This window comes from Aplysia californica, unplaced genomic scaffold (assembly GCF_000002075.1).
Source record: "Aplysia californica isolate F4 #8 unplaced genomic scaffold, AplCal3.0 scaffold00185, whole genome shotgun sequence".
NCBI lineage: Eukaryota > Metazoa > Mollusca > Gastropoda > Aplysiida > Aplysiidae > Aplysia > Aplysia californica.
Window position 1 is genome coordinate 690,309 of NW_004797455.1, and position 18,793 is coordinate 709,101.

Genomic DNA, 18,793 nt, shown 5'->3' on the forward strand with positions numbered 1-18,793 from the left:
TTACGTCTGTTTGCCTCAGTGAAATATTCTATTTGTAGTGCAGATACAAGAAGCAGAATGGGTATAGGCGTCCATTTAAATGAAGATGCAAAAACTAATTATATTTTTTTGCAGAAACGTCGGTCTGCTATCTAGGTCAGTAGTGTCATTGGCTGACTAAGCGGCGACGCGACACTCGGGAATCAGGGGGAGGGAAGGGGGGTCTAATGTTTCAGTTGCCTCCCTTACAGAAAACACCGTAGGCCCCCAGTCCGAGACCTCAGCCGTACGCTGGGAAGGCCTGTTAGTAAAGAACGCCATGAAATGTACCCATTGTGAAGAAACTGGTTTTACAAGACCGACATATATAACTGTTAAACAGCTCTCAAGAGAAACGAAAATCAGTGTAAGGTCAATTGAAACTATTCTCTGTGACCGTCTTAACATGAATAAGGTGTCTGTGCGGAGGGTACCCCACCTTTTGACAAGTGACCAAAAGAAGCAGAGGATTGAGTCCTGCAAAACTCTCCTTTGAATTGAGTCCAATGACACAATTTTCCTTTAAAACATGATGACTATGGATGAAACACGGATTTATCATTTTGATCCAGAACAAACAATGTCCTCCATGCAATGGTTCTTCTCCCTCACCAAAGAAGGCAAAGGTAACATCATGAAGTGGAAAGGTCATGCTGTCATGTTTCTGGGATTGTGAAGGTATCATTATGAATATGACAGACTACCTGGAAAATGGAAAAACAGTCACAGGGGACTACTATTCAGGTTTGCGGACAAAACTGTGGTCCAAGCTGTTAAGAAAAAGGTGTAGTAAACTCTGTAATGGGGTCCTCCTATTGCATGACAACGCCATTGTTCACAGGGCACAACAAACAGTCCAGACAGCAGAACAGTGCAGCTTCCAAATCCTGCCACACCCAGCTTATTTACCAGACCTAGCCCCTTCAGACTTTTGTCTGTTTCCTAATCTTGAAAAATCACTGAAAAGACGTCGTTTCCATGACAAGGAGGACGCTATTGAAGCTGTGGAAGACTGTTAAGGGGCCCATTCTGGGGCATTTTTTTCTCAAGGACTTTTGAAGGTCAAAGAGAGGTGGCAGAAATGTGTTACTCTGCATGGTGACTATGTAAAGAAATGAAAATATGTGTGCCAAGTTACAAAGCTGTATCTTTATTCCTTCACATTTAGACCAAAGACTTCTTGAACCCCCCTCGTATAAGTTAATAATTAATATAAGCATCAACAGTAATTGTCGTAGCTGTGTTGAAGGAAGGAAGAAGTAAAAAAAATCAGTTTTCAGGGTGAAATAAAAAGTGACAGAAATATTGCAGATGTGGATTGAGCACTGAGGTAGGTAAAATAAAAAATACACACAAAGACTAAACTGTATAAAATAATGACACTCACCTCTATTTCAACTGAAGCCTTGGACTCCACTTCAAACCGCAATTCTGAATTTGCTTGGAGTCTAAACTCCTCACCCTGATATAAAAATGAAGTAAAAAAAGAGTGGGTCATAATTACACAAAAATATATTTTAAAATATTTTCACAGATAATATTCCAAATTTAAGTATCATCATCATCCGGTGCCTTGCCGACTGGCGTAGGCCGGGCGATCATGGACCTCCACTTCACTCTGTCTTGTGCTGCAGCGATGGTGTCTGTCGTTCTTACTGTTCCCAGCCATGTTGTCATCTTGTCAAGTATCTTTTCCCTCTGTCTGCCTCTCTTTCCATCTAACTTGCCTGTTGTTACAATATTCCACAATGCTTCCTTCCACAAATCATTGTATGCTTAACTTAAATAACTGAAGTTTGCAGCTTTATATGGATAAGAGAAGAGAGCAACAAAAAATGGCAGATTTAAAGCTGATTGTTTCGAATATAGAGACCAAAGAGGAAAACAAAACCATTTCAAATCAAAGATAACATCAGGAGAAATGATTATATTTTCACCTCCCCTGCACATGGCATACAAACTTCTTTTTGTATATTGACAGTAACAACTGCAAAGTTTATTGTCTGAAATGTGGTCAGATTCTATATATTGTCTAAAAAGATCATTTGGAAAAACCCTCTTGCACCATGTCAGGTGTTGGTTCATAAAGCAAAAATTACAAAATACATATGTTTACATGAGACAAGCACACCATTTCTTGCATGCCTGACACCGTTTTACTGTCACTCCCGCATGCAGATGTAGTACGTTGAAGGGCCAAGTACATACATTTTTAGTTGCCAAACATAGATAGCCACTTAAACCATAGCAAATGAATGGTCTTAGAGAAAATCTCAATCCCCAAAAGCAAATGATCATATATATGGGAAAATACAGGGGGTGCACCTAACTGTTATTAAATACAACGCAATTAGGCCTCAAGTGCAATATGACATTATGATCCAAATATAAAAACATCTTTTGAATATATCTTTATAAAATAGTGATTTGCCACAGATATAAATTCAAAATTCATGTTAAACAGATTTTAAAAGAACAAGCAAAGTGCATAATATTATGAACAATTCCTTAGCATGAGACAAGAATGATACTAAATTAATAGACTTTGACTGACACTTGCACACTGTCAGTGGGTGGTTGGCGGGTGCTCTGGTGTAGTTTGCTTCTTCTTTCCTATCAAACATCTATCGTCTTTATCTCCCCTCCTTCTTTTTTGTGTTTGTTACTTTTTTGTAACACCTCTAATCTTTGACACTTATATGACCTTGTTGTGTTGCAAGTGCCGTAAAACACTTACAAAAACTAAAAACAGCACACTGTCATGCAGTTTCCTTGAAAATAGTCATTTTGGACTAACACATTATATGGTTACCATTTGCAATTGCTCCCATCAATACTCAATCACTATAATTCTATTTCACATGAAAATTCGGTTTTGGCCCCAACGATTTATTGTACTATCCTACTAACATAATTAACCCTCCTAACCCTTAATTAACACTATTGATGCCTTATGGCATCCTGGTACATCATGAAAATGTGTGATTTTTAACTTTGTGCCATACCATGGACGCCACAGAAGTTGGCAAAATTTGCCACTCCTGATGACATTACATGTACGTCCTGTTAATCATCTGGTTCTAATTCTTCTGTACAGAGTTTTAGCCACAATTACTATGTGGATTTCAGGAATAAAAAACATGCATATCAGTACCAAATATTCTAGTATTTTACTGTAAGGCTTGCAAGTGATCCATAAACATATAGATCTAGTCGCACAGACTGCCGTGTGCTCTTGCAAACGGAAACACCAAAATGACTTTAAAAGGCAGAAAAGTTCACTTTTTTACTTTGATTGAAAGTGAAAGCAATTCAAAGTTATGAGTAAAATGGGGGGGGGATAAGCCTATACGGAATGAGGGAAGTGAGAAAAGTGACATGATCCAAGACCTGGTGTTCAAAATATGTCATGTGTGGACTAGATAGACTGCGAGTCTACACTGAGAGATGTTATGTCTGCTGTCAGGGGTAACGAGCTCAGCTGAAAATCAGTGCTGAGTAGGAACACATCTCTTCGCAATGAAAGAGTCAAATTGGTAAGTTTAACCCAATCTGTATGCCCTGGGATCATTTTGTACCCCCAGGGTTGTATTCTTCACATTTTAGAATACTTCTAGTACGAAGATCTCTTTGAAACTTTCAGTATTTCTTAAAAAATCATTTAGACAGACAGTTATTCAAAGCCTACAGATAGGATTAACGAGTAAATTCCCTCTTTGGAAAGTGGTGGCACAGAGTTCCCCAAGTAGTATGGATACGATAATAAAACACGACGTACGGATAGGGTTAAAGTAACCAGGCAATCAATAGCCCAGTCACTCTGGTTGGGGCCGAAACAAACTGGAGATTGGTGAGTAGTAGTAGCGTGTCAAGAGTACAGCTATTACTGGGATGATTGACATGATCAATGATGAGACTTCAGCTGTGTCACTAATTTAATTATGCTAGGCCTAGAAATCAATATTTGAGGTATCACGGTGAAATCAGGCGCTAGTCAAAATAATGAAATCGAAGAAATTGACATTTTTCTGTCCGTCTGGCAATTTTTATAGAATTTTTTTTTTTTTGACTCAACACCTTTAAAGTCCATTAAAAATTAAAAACACATTTCTGTGAGGATTTTACAGAAAAAAATGTTGATTTAAGGCACAAAAGTGTAAATTTGCAGTTTCTTATTCTAAGGACCCCCAAGCTTTGGAAGTCACCAAACTTTGGGGGTCATTTTCTCGCTAATTTTACCTATGAAACCAGGCGACCCCCACCTCTTTCAATCGCAAATATCTCGACTTCTATTCATGATATGAGTAATTTTTTTTTAACCAAAAGCAAGACAAATGAACAACTTTTAAAAAGATACTGATATAATAACTCCTCGTATGTCTATAAATTGATTATGTCTTCTGACCGAAACTTACCGAAACTCACGAACAAAACTCACCGAAACTGTCAATGACTGCGTGACCGAAACCCATCAAAAGTGGGCCTTCTGAATTTTTTGCTACCTTTATATATAGAGCTAGTTCACTCGCCTCATCAGTTTGGACTTGGAGCTGCCCAGCTTTACTTTACTTCTATGATTCAAATATGAGATTATGTTAAGTACCATACTAAAGTACTGAAAGCGCTACATTTCGTGTCATCATTCCCTCTCCTCCTCCTCGATTTCCCTTCATGTCAAAAAGTGCCCATCTACATCAATTTAGAGTCTCTCTCTCTCTCTCTCTCTCTCTCTGTCTCTCTGTCTGTCTGTCTGTCTGTCTGTCTGTCTGTCTCTCTCTCTCTCTCTCTCTCTCTCTCTCTCTCTCTCTCTCTCTCTCTCCCTGTCTCTCTCTCTGTCCGTCTTTCTGTCTGTCTGAGTGAGGAAATGTGTGTAAATACTCAAGGGTGTACTGGAGAGAGAGAGAGAGAGAGAGAGAGAGAGAGAGAAGAGAGAGAGAGACAGAGAGACAGAGAGAGAGAGAGAGACAGAGACAGAGTGAGACTAGTGAGAGAGAGAGAGAGAGAGAGAAAGAGGATTACTATAGAGGAGCTGTGCGCTTCATATGTTCTTTGTATTATTGTACAGCGCATTGAGCACTTCTTTGTGGAAATGCGCTATATAAATACAATTTATTATAATTTTAATAAATATAACCTTCCCTAAGGGCTAAACAACGAAGCGACCGTGACCCACACAGATTCCAACTCAGGCCACGCGAGTACAAATCAAACGCATAGAGACCACTAAGCCACGCTGTCTCTCTCTCTCTCACTCAGTCTCTCTCGGTCCATCTGTCTATCTGTATCTTCTTCTTTCTCTTTAGAACTCTCTCTCATTGTGGACGTAAAACCATTTATTCTCATAAATTGCTTTGTAAACTTAAAATATTTAAGCTTCTTTACTGAATGATTGTTTCATATAGTATGTTTTAATATCTCACAAACATTTCATTTGAAATATATATATATTGACATTGTCTCTATTTATTAGAACAGTATTTTAAAAATGTTCCCATCTAGTAGCGTTGTTTGGGTGAGTTTCTGTGAGTTTTGTTGGTGAGTTCCTGTGAGTTTTGGTAAAAAGACATAGTCCTGCAAAAACTGACGAGCGCCTGATTCCACCGCATCGTGACATCTAAAATGTCTGTGAAAGCAAATAGCACCTAAGCCTGGCTAGAAAGTACCGTAAGATTGAACTCTGGTGGACCCAACACTGAACGAAACCAGAACTACTTTTGAGCCTAGCTGTGCAATGGTCCGCTTTTATGTTTTTGTGTACTTTTATAAAATTATTCCCGTTTCGTGTTACATCCACTACGGAAAGGTAGCTCATTCACCCCTATAGTGCCATCGAATGACGAAAAAGGTCAGGGTTTTTTTTAGTAGGCTTAGTTTAAGGCATTTTGGGGGGGTAAATATATGTAGGCGGTCGTTATTCTCACCCGAGGAGAAAATAAAAATATAATAATTTTATTCTCGCCCGGGGTGAGAATAATATCCATTTTATTTTCACCTGGGGTGAGAATAATATTATATTTGTTAATCTCACCATGGATTTTTAGGTCTACCTGGGCGTTGAGAATGGATGATAGAAAAATAATTTGTGAATTATAAGAGAGTGACAGTTCGTGACCTGCCCCAGGCCCAGAGCGCTGGCCAATTTTTCTAGGCTCCCGCGGGGATTGTTATTGTTTCATTTTCAAAAATCTAAAGTTGAGAGTAGTATGTTTTTAAAAATAATAGCCTTAACTGAATGCTGTTTGATGAAATAATGTTAGTATAATTCGTCATTGTAATATTAGAATTGGCATTTGTTCAAAACACAAAAAACATGTTTAATTGTTTATCCACTAGCAGAAGCCACGATTATTTTATAAGGAACGAAGTGCCTTGACCCTAGGCTTATTTTTTTTTTTTCTTAATATTGATTGATTAAACCGTTCAAGAGTAAAATTTTCCAATTACAGAACCAATAAATTAATACTGTAGCAAGAAAAGGTGACGCTATTTAGTCAAAAGATAAGGTTTTCCCCTAAATTGACAATAGTCGCCTCCCGCGCTCGGGAGCTGGCCCGCCCGTTGGTGATTTTAATCGCCTCGTGCGCTCAGCGGAGTGAGAGGAGAGGGAGGCGAGTTTTGTCGCCTGGAGTGCTCAGTGACAGGGGTCCTATGATGCCCGAAACGGAAAAACCGGGTGAGAATAGCAGGCTTTCGTTATTCTCACCCGGGGCCGGAGTGAGAATAGTATCAATAATTTATTTTCACCCCGGGTGATAATAATATAATCCAGTTTATCCTCACCCCGGGTGAGAATAATCACTCCGAAATAAGTATGCTTTTGTAGTCATTAAGGGAGGTTTCAGGGGGTCTCCCCCCTGATGACCGAGTACATATAGTTGTGGAGTGGGTCGGTAGTGGGAAGGGTTTCAGTCAGGGGGGTCCTCCTATGGCCTATTTATGTGTATTGCATAATAAATATTAAAGCACACAGTTTACAGTACTGACAGTAGATCTAGATATAGATCTAGATCTTTCATGTATATACCCGCTAGAGGGCCAAGATCGGTGATTGTCAAGATTTCCGCGTTTAATTCCGATGTGCGTTTTTTATAGCCTCAGGAATGTTTCGCTTTGGTCCCTAACCCTAACCCTAACCTTGTCAGGGTTAGGGTTAGGGTTAGGGTTAGGGTTAGGGTCAGGGTTAGGGTTAGGGTTAGGGTTAGGGACCAAAGCGAAACATACCTGAGGCTATGAAAGACGCACATCGGAATTAAACGCGGAAATCTTGACAATCGCCCCAAGATCTATCGGATTCGATATTATATACCTGCTAGAGGGCCTACCTTGTTTCAGTTGTATATCCAAACAGCGGACTCTACCGGCCGAGAGTAGGTAAACAAGACATACCATACATAATAAATATAAGAAAGTGGCTATTCTCACCCGCCCGGAAGTTCTCGCAAGATCAACTCCTCCCCTTTTCTCTCTCTCTCTCTCTCTCTGTCTCTTTCTGAATACTGTCTATCGGTGTGGACGATCAAATTGACCAAAAACAAAGTTAAAAAATGATGTTAGAACACAAAAGTAAATTAATTTGGTTGTCTACAAATATGCTACGGCTATTTAACTTTTCGAATCGAGCCGAACAAGCACCGGGTGAGAATAGCCACAAGACTCGCCTGCACTATTCTCACTCCGGTGAGAATAGAGGTGGCCTAAATATAAATGAAATTAATTCACGACGGTAGACCCTGCCCTGCCCTCCTTGCTAGATCTGTCTGCTATAGCTATAGATAGATCTAGATCTAGAAAATCTAGATCTAGATATATCTAGATCTAGATATCTAGAACTAATCTAGATCTAGATTAGATTATAGTAGATTATATCTAGATCTAGATCTAGATCTAGATCTATTTAAGACTATTTAGATCTAGATCTAGATAGATCTAGATCTTGATCTAGACTTTTTGTTTTTAGATCTAGAATCTAGATCTACCTCGCCTCGTTCACTAGAACATAATATTTACCTCGTCTTCTGATGTCATGACGGGTTTGTGGCTAATCCAAAAGTCACAGGCACTGTTCAATAGTCACCGTCAGGTCTCAAGAAGTTCACACTTCGCGTTGTTCAACTTTCGCTTTCCTTTCCCCTGCTCCCTGCTCGGTCTGTTATTAGCCGGGGCCAGACGCTGTGCTGTCTACACAAACAACTATTTTTCACTTAAGCCTAGGCCGAGATCTAGCCCGACTTCATAACAAAACAATAGAAAATAAAAAATATCAACCGGACGCGAGATAACCCGGAAGAAAATGCCGTCGCGCTAAATTTTGATTGCTTTGCTGACTGCTGAATCTGTTGTGGTGTAGTCTGCAGCATTGCTGTTTCAGCAAAACACAAAACAATGGATCGTGACATTTTACGATTAGTGAAAGGTGGAAAGAGGGAAGAGATCAAGACCTTCCTGGACTCCAAAACAACACAAGATGTATGTTACTAAATCTATTAGATTCTAGAATCTAGGGCCGTACGCATAGCTACAGGCTTTTTTATTGGGGGGGGGTGGAGGAGGGCACTACTTGGATATGGTGGTCCTGACTTTTGTGTAAGCCTACTGAAATATCGATACTGATTTAAATAGTCTGTATCAATGTTTTAAGTAGGCCTACCGTAGATCTAAATCTAGCCTACAAAATGAGCAGTATAATTCACTTGTTTTTCACAAGGCAAGGGGGGGTTGCCCCCCTGACTTTAAAAAAAACCCATGGGGTGTTTCAGGGGGGCATGCCCCTCTGAATTTGACCACAATTTGATGTTTTGCAATTAGATCTAATCTAGATCTAGGTTTGAAAGGCTGTCTCTCCATATCGGCACGCGAAAAAAAAAAGTAATCGTTTAGACTTAGAATCAGAAGTAATCGTCGTTGGGGTCAAAACTAGATTCTAGATTTTCTCTGGGTTATATTTCCCTGTCCAAAGTCGGTACCACCATATACAAGTAGTGCCTGGAGGAGTCTGGGGGGCGAAATGAAATCATTATTTGTTTGGTTTTTTTCTCTACCTCCCTTACCGCGACACGAGCACACGAAAAAAACAAAATGAAACAACAAAGGTAGACCGGTATGGAGAAAGCCGCGCTTATCCACGGTGGCAACTCAAACTAGGTAGCTCTGTTTGTTTGTTTGTTTAGTATAGGGTTTTACGGCGCTCGCAACTGCATAAGGTCATATGAACGTGCGGGACACACCTAATACTTTTTCGTTGGTAGGAAATTTTGAATTTTGCCAGGGTGGTGGCCGAAGCCTACTCTTATCGATTTTAGACCACCAAGGGATCTTTAACGTGCGCAACTTGCACACGGGCCCTCCGAGATTTTTCGCCCTTGTCCGAGAAGGCTAGGTGTAGATCTTTCCTACCAGAAGATCAGGGGTGTGGCAGAAAGACAGCAGTCAGGAGGAGCCAAGGAGTAGCAGTAGAAAGGCTGCAGAAAGAGTCAGGAGCCCAGAGGAGGGGGCAAAGGAGGTGAGGGGGTGGGGGCAGAAAGTGGAAATGAAAGCAGACAACAGAACATTGTTAGAGATCAGGAAAGGATGTGAAAGGAGACAATTTTAGAGAAGAAAATTTTTTTGTCGCTACCCGGAATCGAACCCGGGACCTTTGAATGAGAGGCCAACACCTTAACCTCTAGGCCACGAGAGCCCCCTAGGTAGCTCTAGATTCGACTCCGAAATTTACTTTTTTGTTTATCTTTTTTTTTTTTTAGCCGATCAAATCTACTTTCGTAATTTTGCAAAGGAACCTCGAAAGTTTAACCCTTCGAGGTAAAAAATAAGGTGCTTTTTCGGTAGTTCCCACCCCCCTTATTTGAGCCTGACCTAGATCTACATCTAGATCTAGATTAGATCTAGGCTATACGTTTGATGCACGGCAAGCTAAGATATCAAACCTAACAACTGCAAAACATTAAATTGTGGTAAATTTCAGGGGGGCATGCCCCCCTGAAACCCCTCTGCTCTTGGGGCCAAAACTGGCGAATAACAACTGCGGGGTGGGAACTACCGAAAAGCGCCAAAAATAATTGCGTTTTTGTGACTCCCAATAACATCAACTGATTCAATGGGTTGTCGACTCCCAAAACCAGTAGACATTATGGGGAGTCTATTCCCAGTAACGCCTTTCATCTCAGCTGTTACAAGTGCACTGTGCCATGAAACTGGAGGGACCTGTTACTTTATCAGAGTAGAGTGTCCTCTCTTTCTTACTTTGCTCTTCCACTCTCTTGGCCTTTTCTAATTAAGGTCTAAACCCTTACTGGACATGTCATCAAGACCCATAGGACCATAGGTTGGGAACGGAACCTGACAGCTTTGAATGTTTTTCTTGATTAAAAAATTACTTCTAACTTTTAAAATCAAAATATATAAAATATAAATATAGAGAGAGAGTACAAATAATTGTATTGAGGCCTATTCGAGTGGAACATATTTATATTTAAATAAATTTTATTAGTTTGCTTTTAAATTCTTACATTTCTTTTGCAGGTCACAGAATGTATCACTTCTTTCATCCTGAAAGGAGCTTCTGACCCAGTGCCTCTTGTGCAATGTATTGTCACAGGTCTGACACCGAAACAATTTTAAAATTAGTAAACATATATAACTTACTACATGTCTCCTGGATGTTTTTATGATTATAATCACTACACCTCAACATGACCCTATGCCAGAACCAGAGCATTTTTCTATGTGTGTGATATTGTTTTATACTCCTAATGGTTGCTGAGTTTCGCTGCCCACTCCAATATATTTTAGAATTTAACTACACAAATCTGCTTGCAGTAGAATCAAGTAAGGGCTACACAAAGCCTGTGTTCACATTGTGTACTTGTAAGGAAGAAATCATAGAGATGGTCAATAGTAGAGAAATTCAGGTCTTCTGTCTCTCAAATTTTGTACTAAACTAATACTAGTATTCGTCCAACAAGAAACAGATAGATTGCATAGAGAATGAGTATCTGGTCGGTTCCAAATGGAGGACTAGGTTGTCAGGGGCCGCATGACTTAAAATATTGTCCCGACCTGACCCTGCGATTCCCGAAACCTCGAACATTTGTGGCTGGTTTTTATTTTTGAGAATGTTTGGATTGTAGAGGTATATTCAATAATATTATTGGCAGTGTGACTCTCTTATAACATGACTTATGACTTATGTGGATGAGTTTAAAGCTTGCTGGATCATAATATGATAAAATGATGACGTGGAGTGTCAGTGGATGAGCTGGCAAAAATATGTTCATGAAATTAATTTGAGTACAAAATTGATGGTTCTATTGTTGCTAGAGGAAGTTGTATATATAAAATATGTGATAAACATAGATGTGTTTTTTAATGAAATTTTTATGATAAATCATTTTTTGTATCCGTTTATATTGTGATGGGAGAGTCAAGATGACCCCATTTTACTTATAAATTCCTTCAGAAACTGGAGAACCAGAAATTAGCTTTGCTTTGATCAACATTTGAAAATGTTTACTGTAAATGAGGTAGCCGTACATACATATTTAGTAAATTTTGTTCCCATTTACTTTTTCAGCTTCCCAGTCTGAGGAAGAACAAAGTATTGAGCGCTGCTCCGAGGTTTACTCAAGTGTCATCAAGCTTTTGCAGAAAAATGAAATCAACTCTAAAACTGCTTTCAGTATTGTCAGCACTCTTCTTACCAATGTGAGTTTTTTTTGTTTTATCAGTTTTGTTCGATTTAGGGGGGGGGGGGGGGGGGGGGGGGGGAATTTTGGTTTTTTTTTTTTTTCAGGTTCTTTTTTAAAAAATTTTTTTTAGAGGGGGTGGAACCTTTTCTTGGGGAGTTTTTTTCAAAAGGAAAAGGAAAAAATCAACCTCTTAAAAACTGCTTTCGGGCCCCACCGGATTGGGGGGGGGTTACCCAAGGTGAGGTTTTTTTTTGTTTTTATCAAGTTTTGTTCGAATTAGGGGGGGTGGGGGGGGGGGGTGTGATTATTGTTTTATTTTGTTTTCAAGTTCATTTTTAAGAAATTATTTATGAGACGGTATGAACTCTTCTCTAGCTGACTTACTTCAGACTGAACAGGATAAGAGGTGTTGTCTGTAATATATATCTGGCTCACACTGTATTGTGTGTGTGTATTCAGTATAATTTTGACTTGATAATTTCAATGGGATGAAATACACACTTTTACCAAGTGACTGGTGTTTGTGTTTACAATTTGTTTCCTCTTATAGTTTTGTTTTGTATTGTTTGATATCTTTCCTTTTGAAATGCACACACAAGCATGTAGCTCCTTCTGAATAATAAAAATATGTGCATGAATTGCAGATTGCACTTGTCAAATATTATACATGTAGGTTTGTAAACTTTAATACTACTCCTCCATAAGTATCAGTATCCTTTACTGTCTTACGAGAGACACTGCATGGCATCTCATTCCCATTGTTTTTTAAGAAGCCACAGTGCTGTGAAGAGTTTGGGTCATTTTTTTCATGCCTAGATGCTGACGTAAGGATAGAACTCATGCCGGAGAAATGTTAACGAAAATGAGCCTTGTCTGTTTGTTTCAGTTGGAGTATCTGCAACCCAAGTGCCTCAGTGACCTTGCCAACTCATTTGTTGCTTCAGTCAAGAATGGATCATACAATGGAGGGAAGTAAGTTACTTACTTACTCACTGCCCATTAAGCCATCTGGCGTGGGGAAGTAAGTGCTGTGTTGTAATCCAGTACTCCGCAGTTCTTACAAAGAAAATATAGAGCTGTGCTGGTCCTTCATTCAGAGACTTAGTGAAAAAAAAGTCTGTTGTTATTGCTTTTAAATACACTATATGTATATATGTATACATTTTGTGGGTAGTGCAAGTGCTTGCTGGTATGCACACTTCCTAGAGAAATGCAGCTGTTATCCGTGTGTTGCCTTGCTATAAACAATATGACTCAATTTTTTAATTGATAATTTAAAAATGTATTTTGCTTATACAGGCTGCTAGTGGTTAGTGGATGCTTAGTCGTGGTCTACTCATTCTTTTAAATTTTATTATTGTCTTGAACTTTTCCTGCTGAAATGTAGGGGGTCTGCCTCTGAATCGTCTTATTATTTGCTTTCCATCTGTTGATTCTGTCAGTCTGTCTTATTCTTTCACTGCACTAAATAACCATAACTGCGTCGATGTCCTTCTCTTTGAAACCAGTATGCGTAGACTATATTTTTCAAGAACATTTCATATGTATATATCTATTAGCCACTTCATCTTCATCACTTCTAATTCACTGCCATAAACCTCTTTGCAGAGTTGCAGAACTGCTTCCAAGCATTCTGTCTCTTATCAATGACTGTGAGAAACTACCTCATGGAGAGGGTGACATAAAGGGAACAGAACTTAAAGGTCACATTATCAACAGCCTTTGTTCAAGCAGGTCAGTTATGATTTATCCTTGTGCAAACTTCACATCTAAGATCCTCGCAAACAGAACAAACTTTCCCCTATGGGACAGTCACTACATACTCACTGACATTCGCAATTGCACAGGATTCAACCTCAGATTTCCACAGGGACTTATGCAACATATGATTGTTTCATTATTTGGAGTTACTAACAATAACGACAGGTGAATGGATTAAGACGGTTCGTCTACAGCATCAGGGGACAATACATAATTTATGACAAAGCATCGGGCAGTTAGAGTGCATGGCCATCTTAGGTATTATTAGTTATTTGTTTATAAAATATGGTGGCTGTGACTACATTGGACAGGTGACTGTTTAACTCAGTGAAAGTTTTATAGAAAAAAACACAAGAGGTGGCGGGGGGGATGAAAAGTGATCGTTTGTACACATGGCCGTATTATATGTGGCCGTCATGGCTGATTCAACTGTATGTGTAATTTCCATCTTTGGTAGTCATTGGAACTTTACTCTACCTCTGCAGGTGGGCTCCCTCTGTGACTTTGCACATGGCTGCCCTGTTTCATGATGTTCCCCTTACCTTGGAAGAACTTAAGTTTGTCCTGGAGAAAATCCTTCGACTTTTCGGAGAACTGGATTTGGCAGACCAGCCTGCTGTCACTTTTCAGTTGCTTTTGTTGTCTGCAAAGGTATTTTTTCCTTGACTCCTACTTCTTTTCAATTTTGGATTTTTTTAAAGAAAACTTTTTTTGGCTTGTAATGTTAACATTTGCTTAGTATTGTCTGTGTGGGTTTTTTTATCCATTGAATGTTCATACGAGGATTTTAAGTTTAATTAGTGTTATTGATGTGTGGCATATCTAGACATATGACAGGATCTTAGTTGATAATAATAATTGCATTAGCACTTAAGCTTACTATAAAGTAGGCTCTATACTCTTCGCAATTTTCATATAAATCAAGAGAACATCACTCAACGAGAACTCTTCTGCTCATGTAGTCTTAGTGATACTTTGTTCTCTCCCTATACAAGCAATGGGGAACAAGGGCAGCTTTCATTTTAACTTTTATTCCCACATACAGATGCACTGCTTTTGGGAGTCAGCAGCTCAATTTTTTGCTGCAGATCACACATATGACCTCTAAAACTGCTGCATGTTAATAATTTTCAAGAAAATTTCAAACCTATTTACAAAACATTAAATTATGGGGGGAAATAGTTGTTTTTTTTGGGGGGTGCCTCCTAAAAACCCCACAAAATTATTTTTTTTTACCTTAGGGGAGCATGCCACCCTAACACACACACACACACACACACACACACACACGCACCCAGATTGGTCCAAAGCATGGACAATTTTTAGGCAAACAGACTTTACCGTGATATAGATCGAATAAAAACCATTTTGCCCATGTCACGAGAAAATACCTTGGTAACTAAAAAAGTAAGGTATTCAAAACAGCGGCCTGAAATGTACGGAGAGTGTTAGCCCCTTGATATACATACTGAGTCAAATGGGGAATGTTCTCTTGACTTTTGCCCAATTTTCATATTTTTAGTCCGCGTGACGCACATTGCTTTCTTTTGCACAGGGACACAAGAGACTTGTCTTGGAAGGGATCATGAAGCATTTTACAGCTGAAGATGAAAAAAACAGAGGACGCAGCATCACTATTGACAGGTGTGTGGAAGTAAACTGTTTTGATGTAGTAATAACTTTTCCTTCAAATTGTACATCTGAATTGTATTTCTTAATGTTATGGTCTTATTTTTGCTTGTCATGACATTCAGAACATGAGGAGGTAAGATTACCTCCCTCTTTTGTTTACTGGTACTGTTTAGCCGACAGACAGAAGATATTGACTTCTTCCCCATCAGGCAGACAAAGACAATACTCTACAGGGCACAAGACAATTGTTCAGTCACATCACACCTTGTTCCTACCGCTGTACTTTGTCTCTGGCCTTAAAACACACAAGCATGCGGGCTGCTAAATGGACTACAAGAACAATAAATGTCAACGTAGAGATGACAAGAGAGATGACAGTTCAGTTAGTGAGGAGTTTACGAGAGTAGTTTCTCAACTTGAAGCTTTGATTACATAAGATATTATCGGATGATTTGGATTTCTGTGTTTAATTACCAAAAGAACAACACAATCGACTACATTTTCAGAATACTTTCAATTTCTAAAATCGTAATAAGATTTGAGTTTGTCTTTCTCTAACTCATAAGATAGAGGGTTCTGAACATCTTACAACTCTTAGAATCACTTTTCATTTTTGAAGGTATTCATGGGACTTCTTGACAAAATTCATTAAAATGAAAATAGACCTGAAGTATAGCTTAACACGGTTACCAGTAGTACATTAATTGCTCAGTAGAAGGATTTTTGTAGCCCACTTGTGAGCCCTAACTTTTGTGTTAATAAATGCTGCCTTGGAGTTTTCCAAAATAAATGATGGTTTGCAATTCATTTCCAATGATTCTTCATATTTAATCAAATTTCAGTGAAGATCTGATGTCTGAAACCACATGCCTGACCACACTAAGACAAATTGAAGGCACAGTTATCCTGCACATCATGCAAGCTGTGAAGCAGAACCAGGAACTCGGATCAGAGCTGATCAAATACGTCAAGGTATCTTGAGCTTTCAGACTCGCATGTTATCATTTTTTGACAAGGCACTATTAAAAAGTAATTCTTTTATCTTCTAAGATTGCTTTGTATCACATTTCCTGTCTTGGATTTACTCTGATAAAAGGCAGCTCATACAGGTGTGATAATAGAGATTAAACTTTAAATGTTTTGTCCACACTATTTTGAAGTCTTTTTTAAAAGTTAATTTAATATGCACTTGCTGTTCCCAGTTTAAAAGAAAGAATACAGTATACTGATTCCGACAAAATGGCTTTTACTGATCTTGGAAAGAAAAATACGAGACAATTTTCATATTCCATAATATTAGAGATAAGTGCAACAATGGCATATTCTACATCTTGTTTACCTGAGTTCACAAGTCATATCTTGTGACATAGCACACAGTATCACTCAGTTTTACCCTCTTGTCGCCTGGGAGTATGTGTTCCTACTGTCAGCACCGATTTCTAGCTAAGCTCGTTTCCCAGGACAGCAGTCTCATGTCTCAGTGTTAATGGGCCCGCGGTCTAGATCTGGCCCACTCATGACATATTTCTGACCTCGGGTCTTTTGATCGTGTCACTTTTCTCTATTTAATTTCATTATTTCAAATAACTTGCTAATGTAAAATATAAAAGTGAAATTTTCTTCCTTTTTAAAGTAATTTTGGTGTTAATGTTTTGCGAGAGCATGCAGCCATCTGCAAGACTAGATCTGTGTTTATCTATCGCTATTAAGCCTTGCAGTAAAGTAATACTACAAATTTGGTACAGATAGGCTCATCTTTTATTCTCGAATACAATTCCACGTATTGTTTGTGGCTAAAACTCTGTACAGAAGAATTTGCACCAGTTGATTAGCATGACATATTTGTTACGTCATATAGCAAGCCAGGAGCGACAAATTTTACTAATTTCCGTCACACCCACGGTAAGGCACAAAGCTTAAAATTACACATTTTTGTGATGTAACAGGTACGTCATAAGGCAGCAAAGGGGTTAATATATCTACAATTTCACAAACTCACTTCAAGTCTATTATTTTATGTTTGAATATAGCACATGCCATTGCACCTTCTCATCTGAAATGTACCTCAAAGACTTTAATTAACGCAACTTGTTCTAATCATTATTTTCCCCCCAAATACATGTATTACTTTTTCTTAGTCAGTTGTTACTAAAGTTAAACATGACTGTTCGTTTTACTACAGATTCTCCAGCAGTCAGACCCGGCCAAAGTTATTTCAGCCTTCAATCTCTCCCTGCTGCTGTCAATTTCACAACTACATCAGTTTGAAGAGCAGGTATGATCTATAGCTCTGTTGTGGTTAACTGTGATTTTGGTATGTTGTGTACTTCTTCCATAAGAACGTAATGCTACAATGGAGGCGTGAGGTCACCACATAAGGGACTTTGTGATTCTCTTTGATTTTAACATGAAAGCAGCATGTAATTGTTGATTGTTTTAGGCCATCTTTAGTTTGTACCTGTAACCATTTAGAAAGTTGTACGATCAAGTTCCCCCTTTGGGTGTGTGTTTCATTCTGGCTAGAGTTCATTGTCGACATCCCTCATCCCTTTTGAAATATCACACACAGGATGTTAAGATGTACTTGAAAATTATGTCAATGCTGTTAACAGTTAAATTTGAATGCAAGCCCGTAGTTGAAATGTCTAGAAAATGTCTGAAGCTTGACATTGCCACAAGATCTATTTTTGACATTGAGATAGTAGATCAGAAAAAAAGTAAAATGAAATCCAATCTCTGTATTACTGAGTTTTGTTCAACCCAAATTCGGAAAGTTACAGTAGCCGTGAATGTGTGAAGTAGCTTATTTTTTTCTTCTTCTCTTTCATTGTTCTGATGTCTTGATTTTACATTTATTTTGGAGTGTTGCAAAAGGACTACTCTTTTTGTGAGCATAATTGACTGTAAATGATCCTGTGATGAATTCAGTATCTTGCTTTCTTCTTTCATTCCCCAGATTTTTGAGTTTGTGAAGAGCAGCATCATGAGGTGTTTACGAGATGAAGATCGGCAGCATCAGTCGTTGTGGATCAGAGAGTGTTTTACTGTGGGGCCTAAGGCAGATGATCTCGTACTGGAGGCTGTTGAACACAGGTCAGGAAAAATAGATGTACTTGTTTTGCTTTTTGGTTAGATGCTATTCAAATAAATAGCTGTTGATATGTATACATATATTTCTTTTCCATTTAAATTAACGATACATTAGAAAATGGGAAATTGACCATAACATTATGCGAACTCTCATTTTGGCCCTTTTCAAAACTATAAGTTTGCTTATATGACAGGACCTCTGAATTTAACACCATCTTGAGTGGGACTGAAATAGTTGGATGGAGAGCCATGAAAACTCCTTAAACAACCTAAGTTGGGGATGTGAACCAAGGTAATCCAAACTATAGTCAGGTGTGAAATATGAATGAGCTGTTTGATTATTGTCTCATTTATGAGCCATAACTATTTGGTTGATCATAATTACTTTATAAGCCTCCTCCCCAGAATTTGGCAATACATCGGATGGCATTTAAAAAGTATTTATTATAGCCTCATTTTTTTTTTTTTCTGAATTACCGATTTATGACATTTCCATTGTTCCTCTAATTAGAAATAGATAAACAAACACTTTTCTGCCTCAAGTTGTGCCTCTCTTCCTTCTTTCTTGTGGGACGTTGGTGGATGCTCTGGTGTGTTTTGCTTCCTCT

The 18,793-nt window shown here is 38.6% G+C and overlaps 2 protein-coding genes across 2 annotated transcripts in view; one reads left to right on the forward strand and one right to left on the reverse strand.

Moving 5' to 3' along the window:
* LOC101856896 (polyribonucleotide 5'-hydroxyl-kinase Clp1) overlaps nt 1-8,186 on the reverse strand; it is a 24,650-nt gene extending 16,464 nt beyond the window's left edge. Inside the window, exons 1-2 of the mRNA XM_005098507.2 lie at nt 8,026-8,186; nt 1,406-1,480 (exon numbers count right to left, since the gene is read on the reverse strand). Of these exons, the coding sequence (XP_005098564.1) occupies nt 1,406-1,480; nt 8,026-8,043 (93 nt within the window). The 5' untranslated portion in view covers nt 8,044-8,186. The remainder of the gene's footprint in view (nt 1-1,405; nt 1,481-8,025) is intronic.
* Nucleotides 8,187-8,308: 122 nt separating this feature from the next.
* LOC101856659 (Fanconi anemia group I protein) overlaps nt 8,309-18,793 on the forward strand; it is a 34,015-nt gene continuing 23,530 nt past the window's right edge. Inside the window, exons 1-10 of the mRNA XM_005098506.3 lie at nt 8,309-8,484; nt 10,537-10,612; nt 11,588-11,718; nt 12,589-12,674; nt 13,311-13,436; nt 13,949-14,114; nt 15,019-15,107; nt 15,938-16,067; nt 17,278-17,370; nt 18,052-18,188. Coding sequence (XP_005098563.1) covers nt 8,401-8,484; nt 10,537-10,612; nt 11,588-11,718; nt 12,589-12,674; nt 13,311-13,436; nt 13,949-14,114; nt 15,019-15,107; nt 15,938-16,067; nt 17,278-17,370; nt 18,052-18,188 — 1,118 coding nt within the window. The 5' untranslated portion in view covers nt 8,309-8,400. The remainder of the gene's footprint in view (nt 8,485-10,536; nt 10,613-11,587; nt 11,719-12,588; nt 12,675-13,310; nt 13,437-13,948; nt 14,115-15,018; nt 15,108-15,937; nt 16,068-17,277; nt 17,371-18,051; nt 18,189-18,793) is intronic.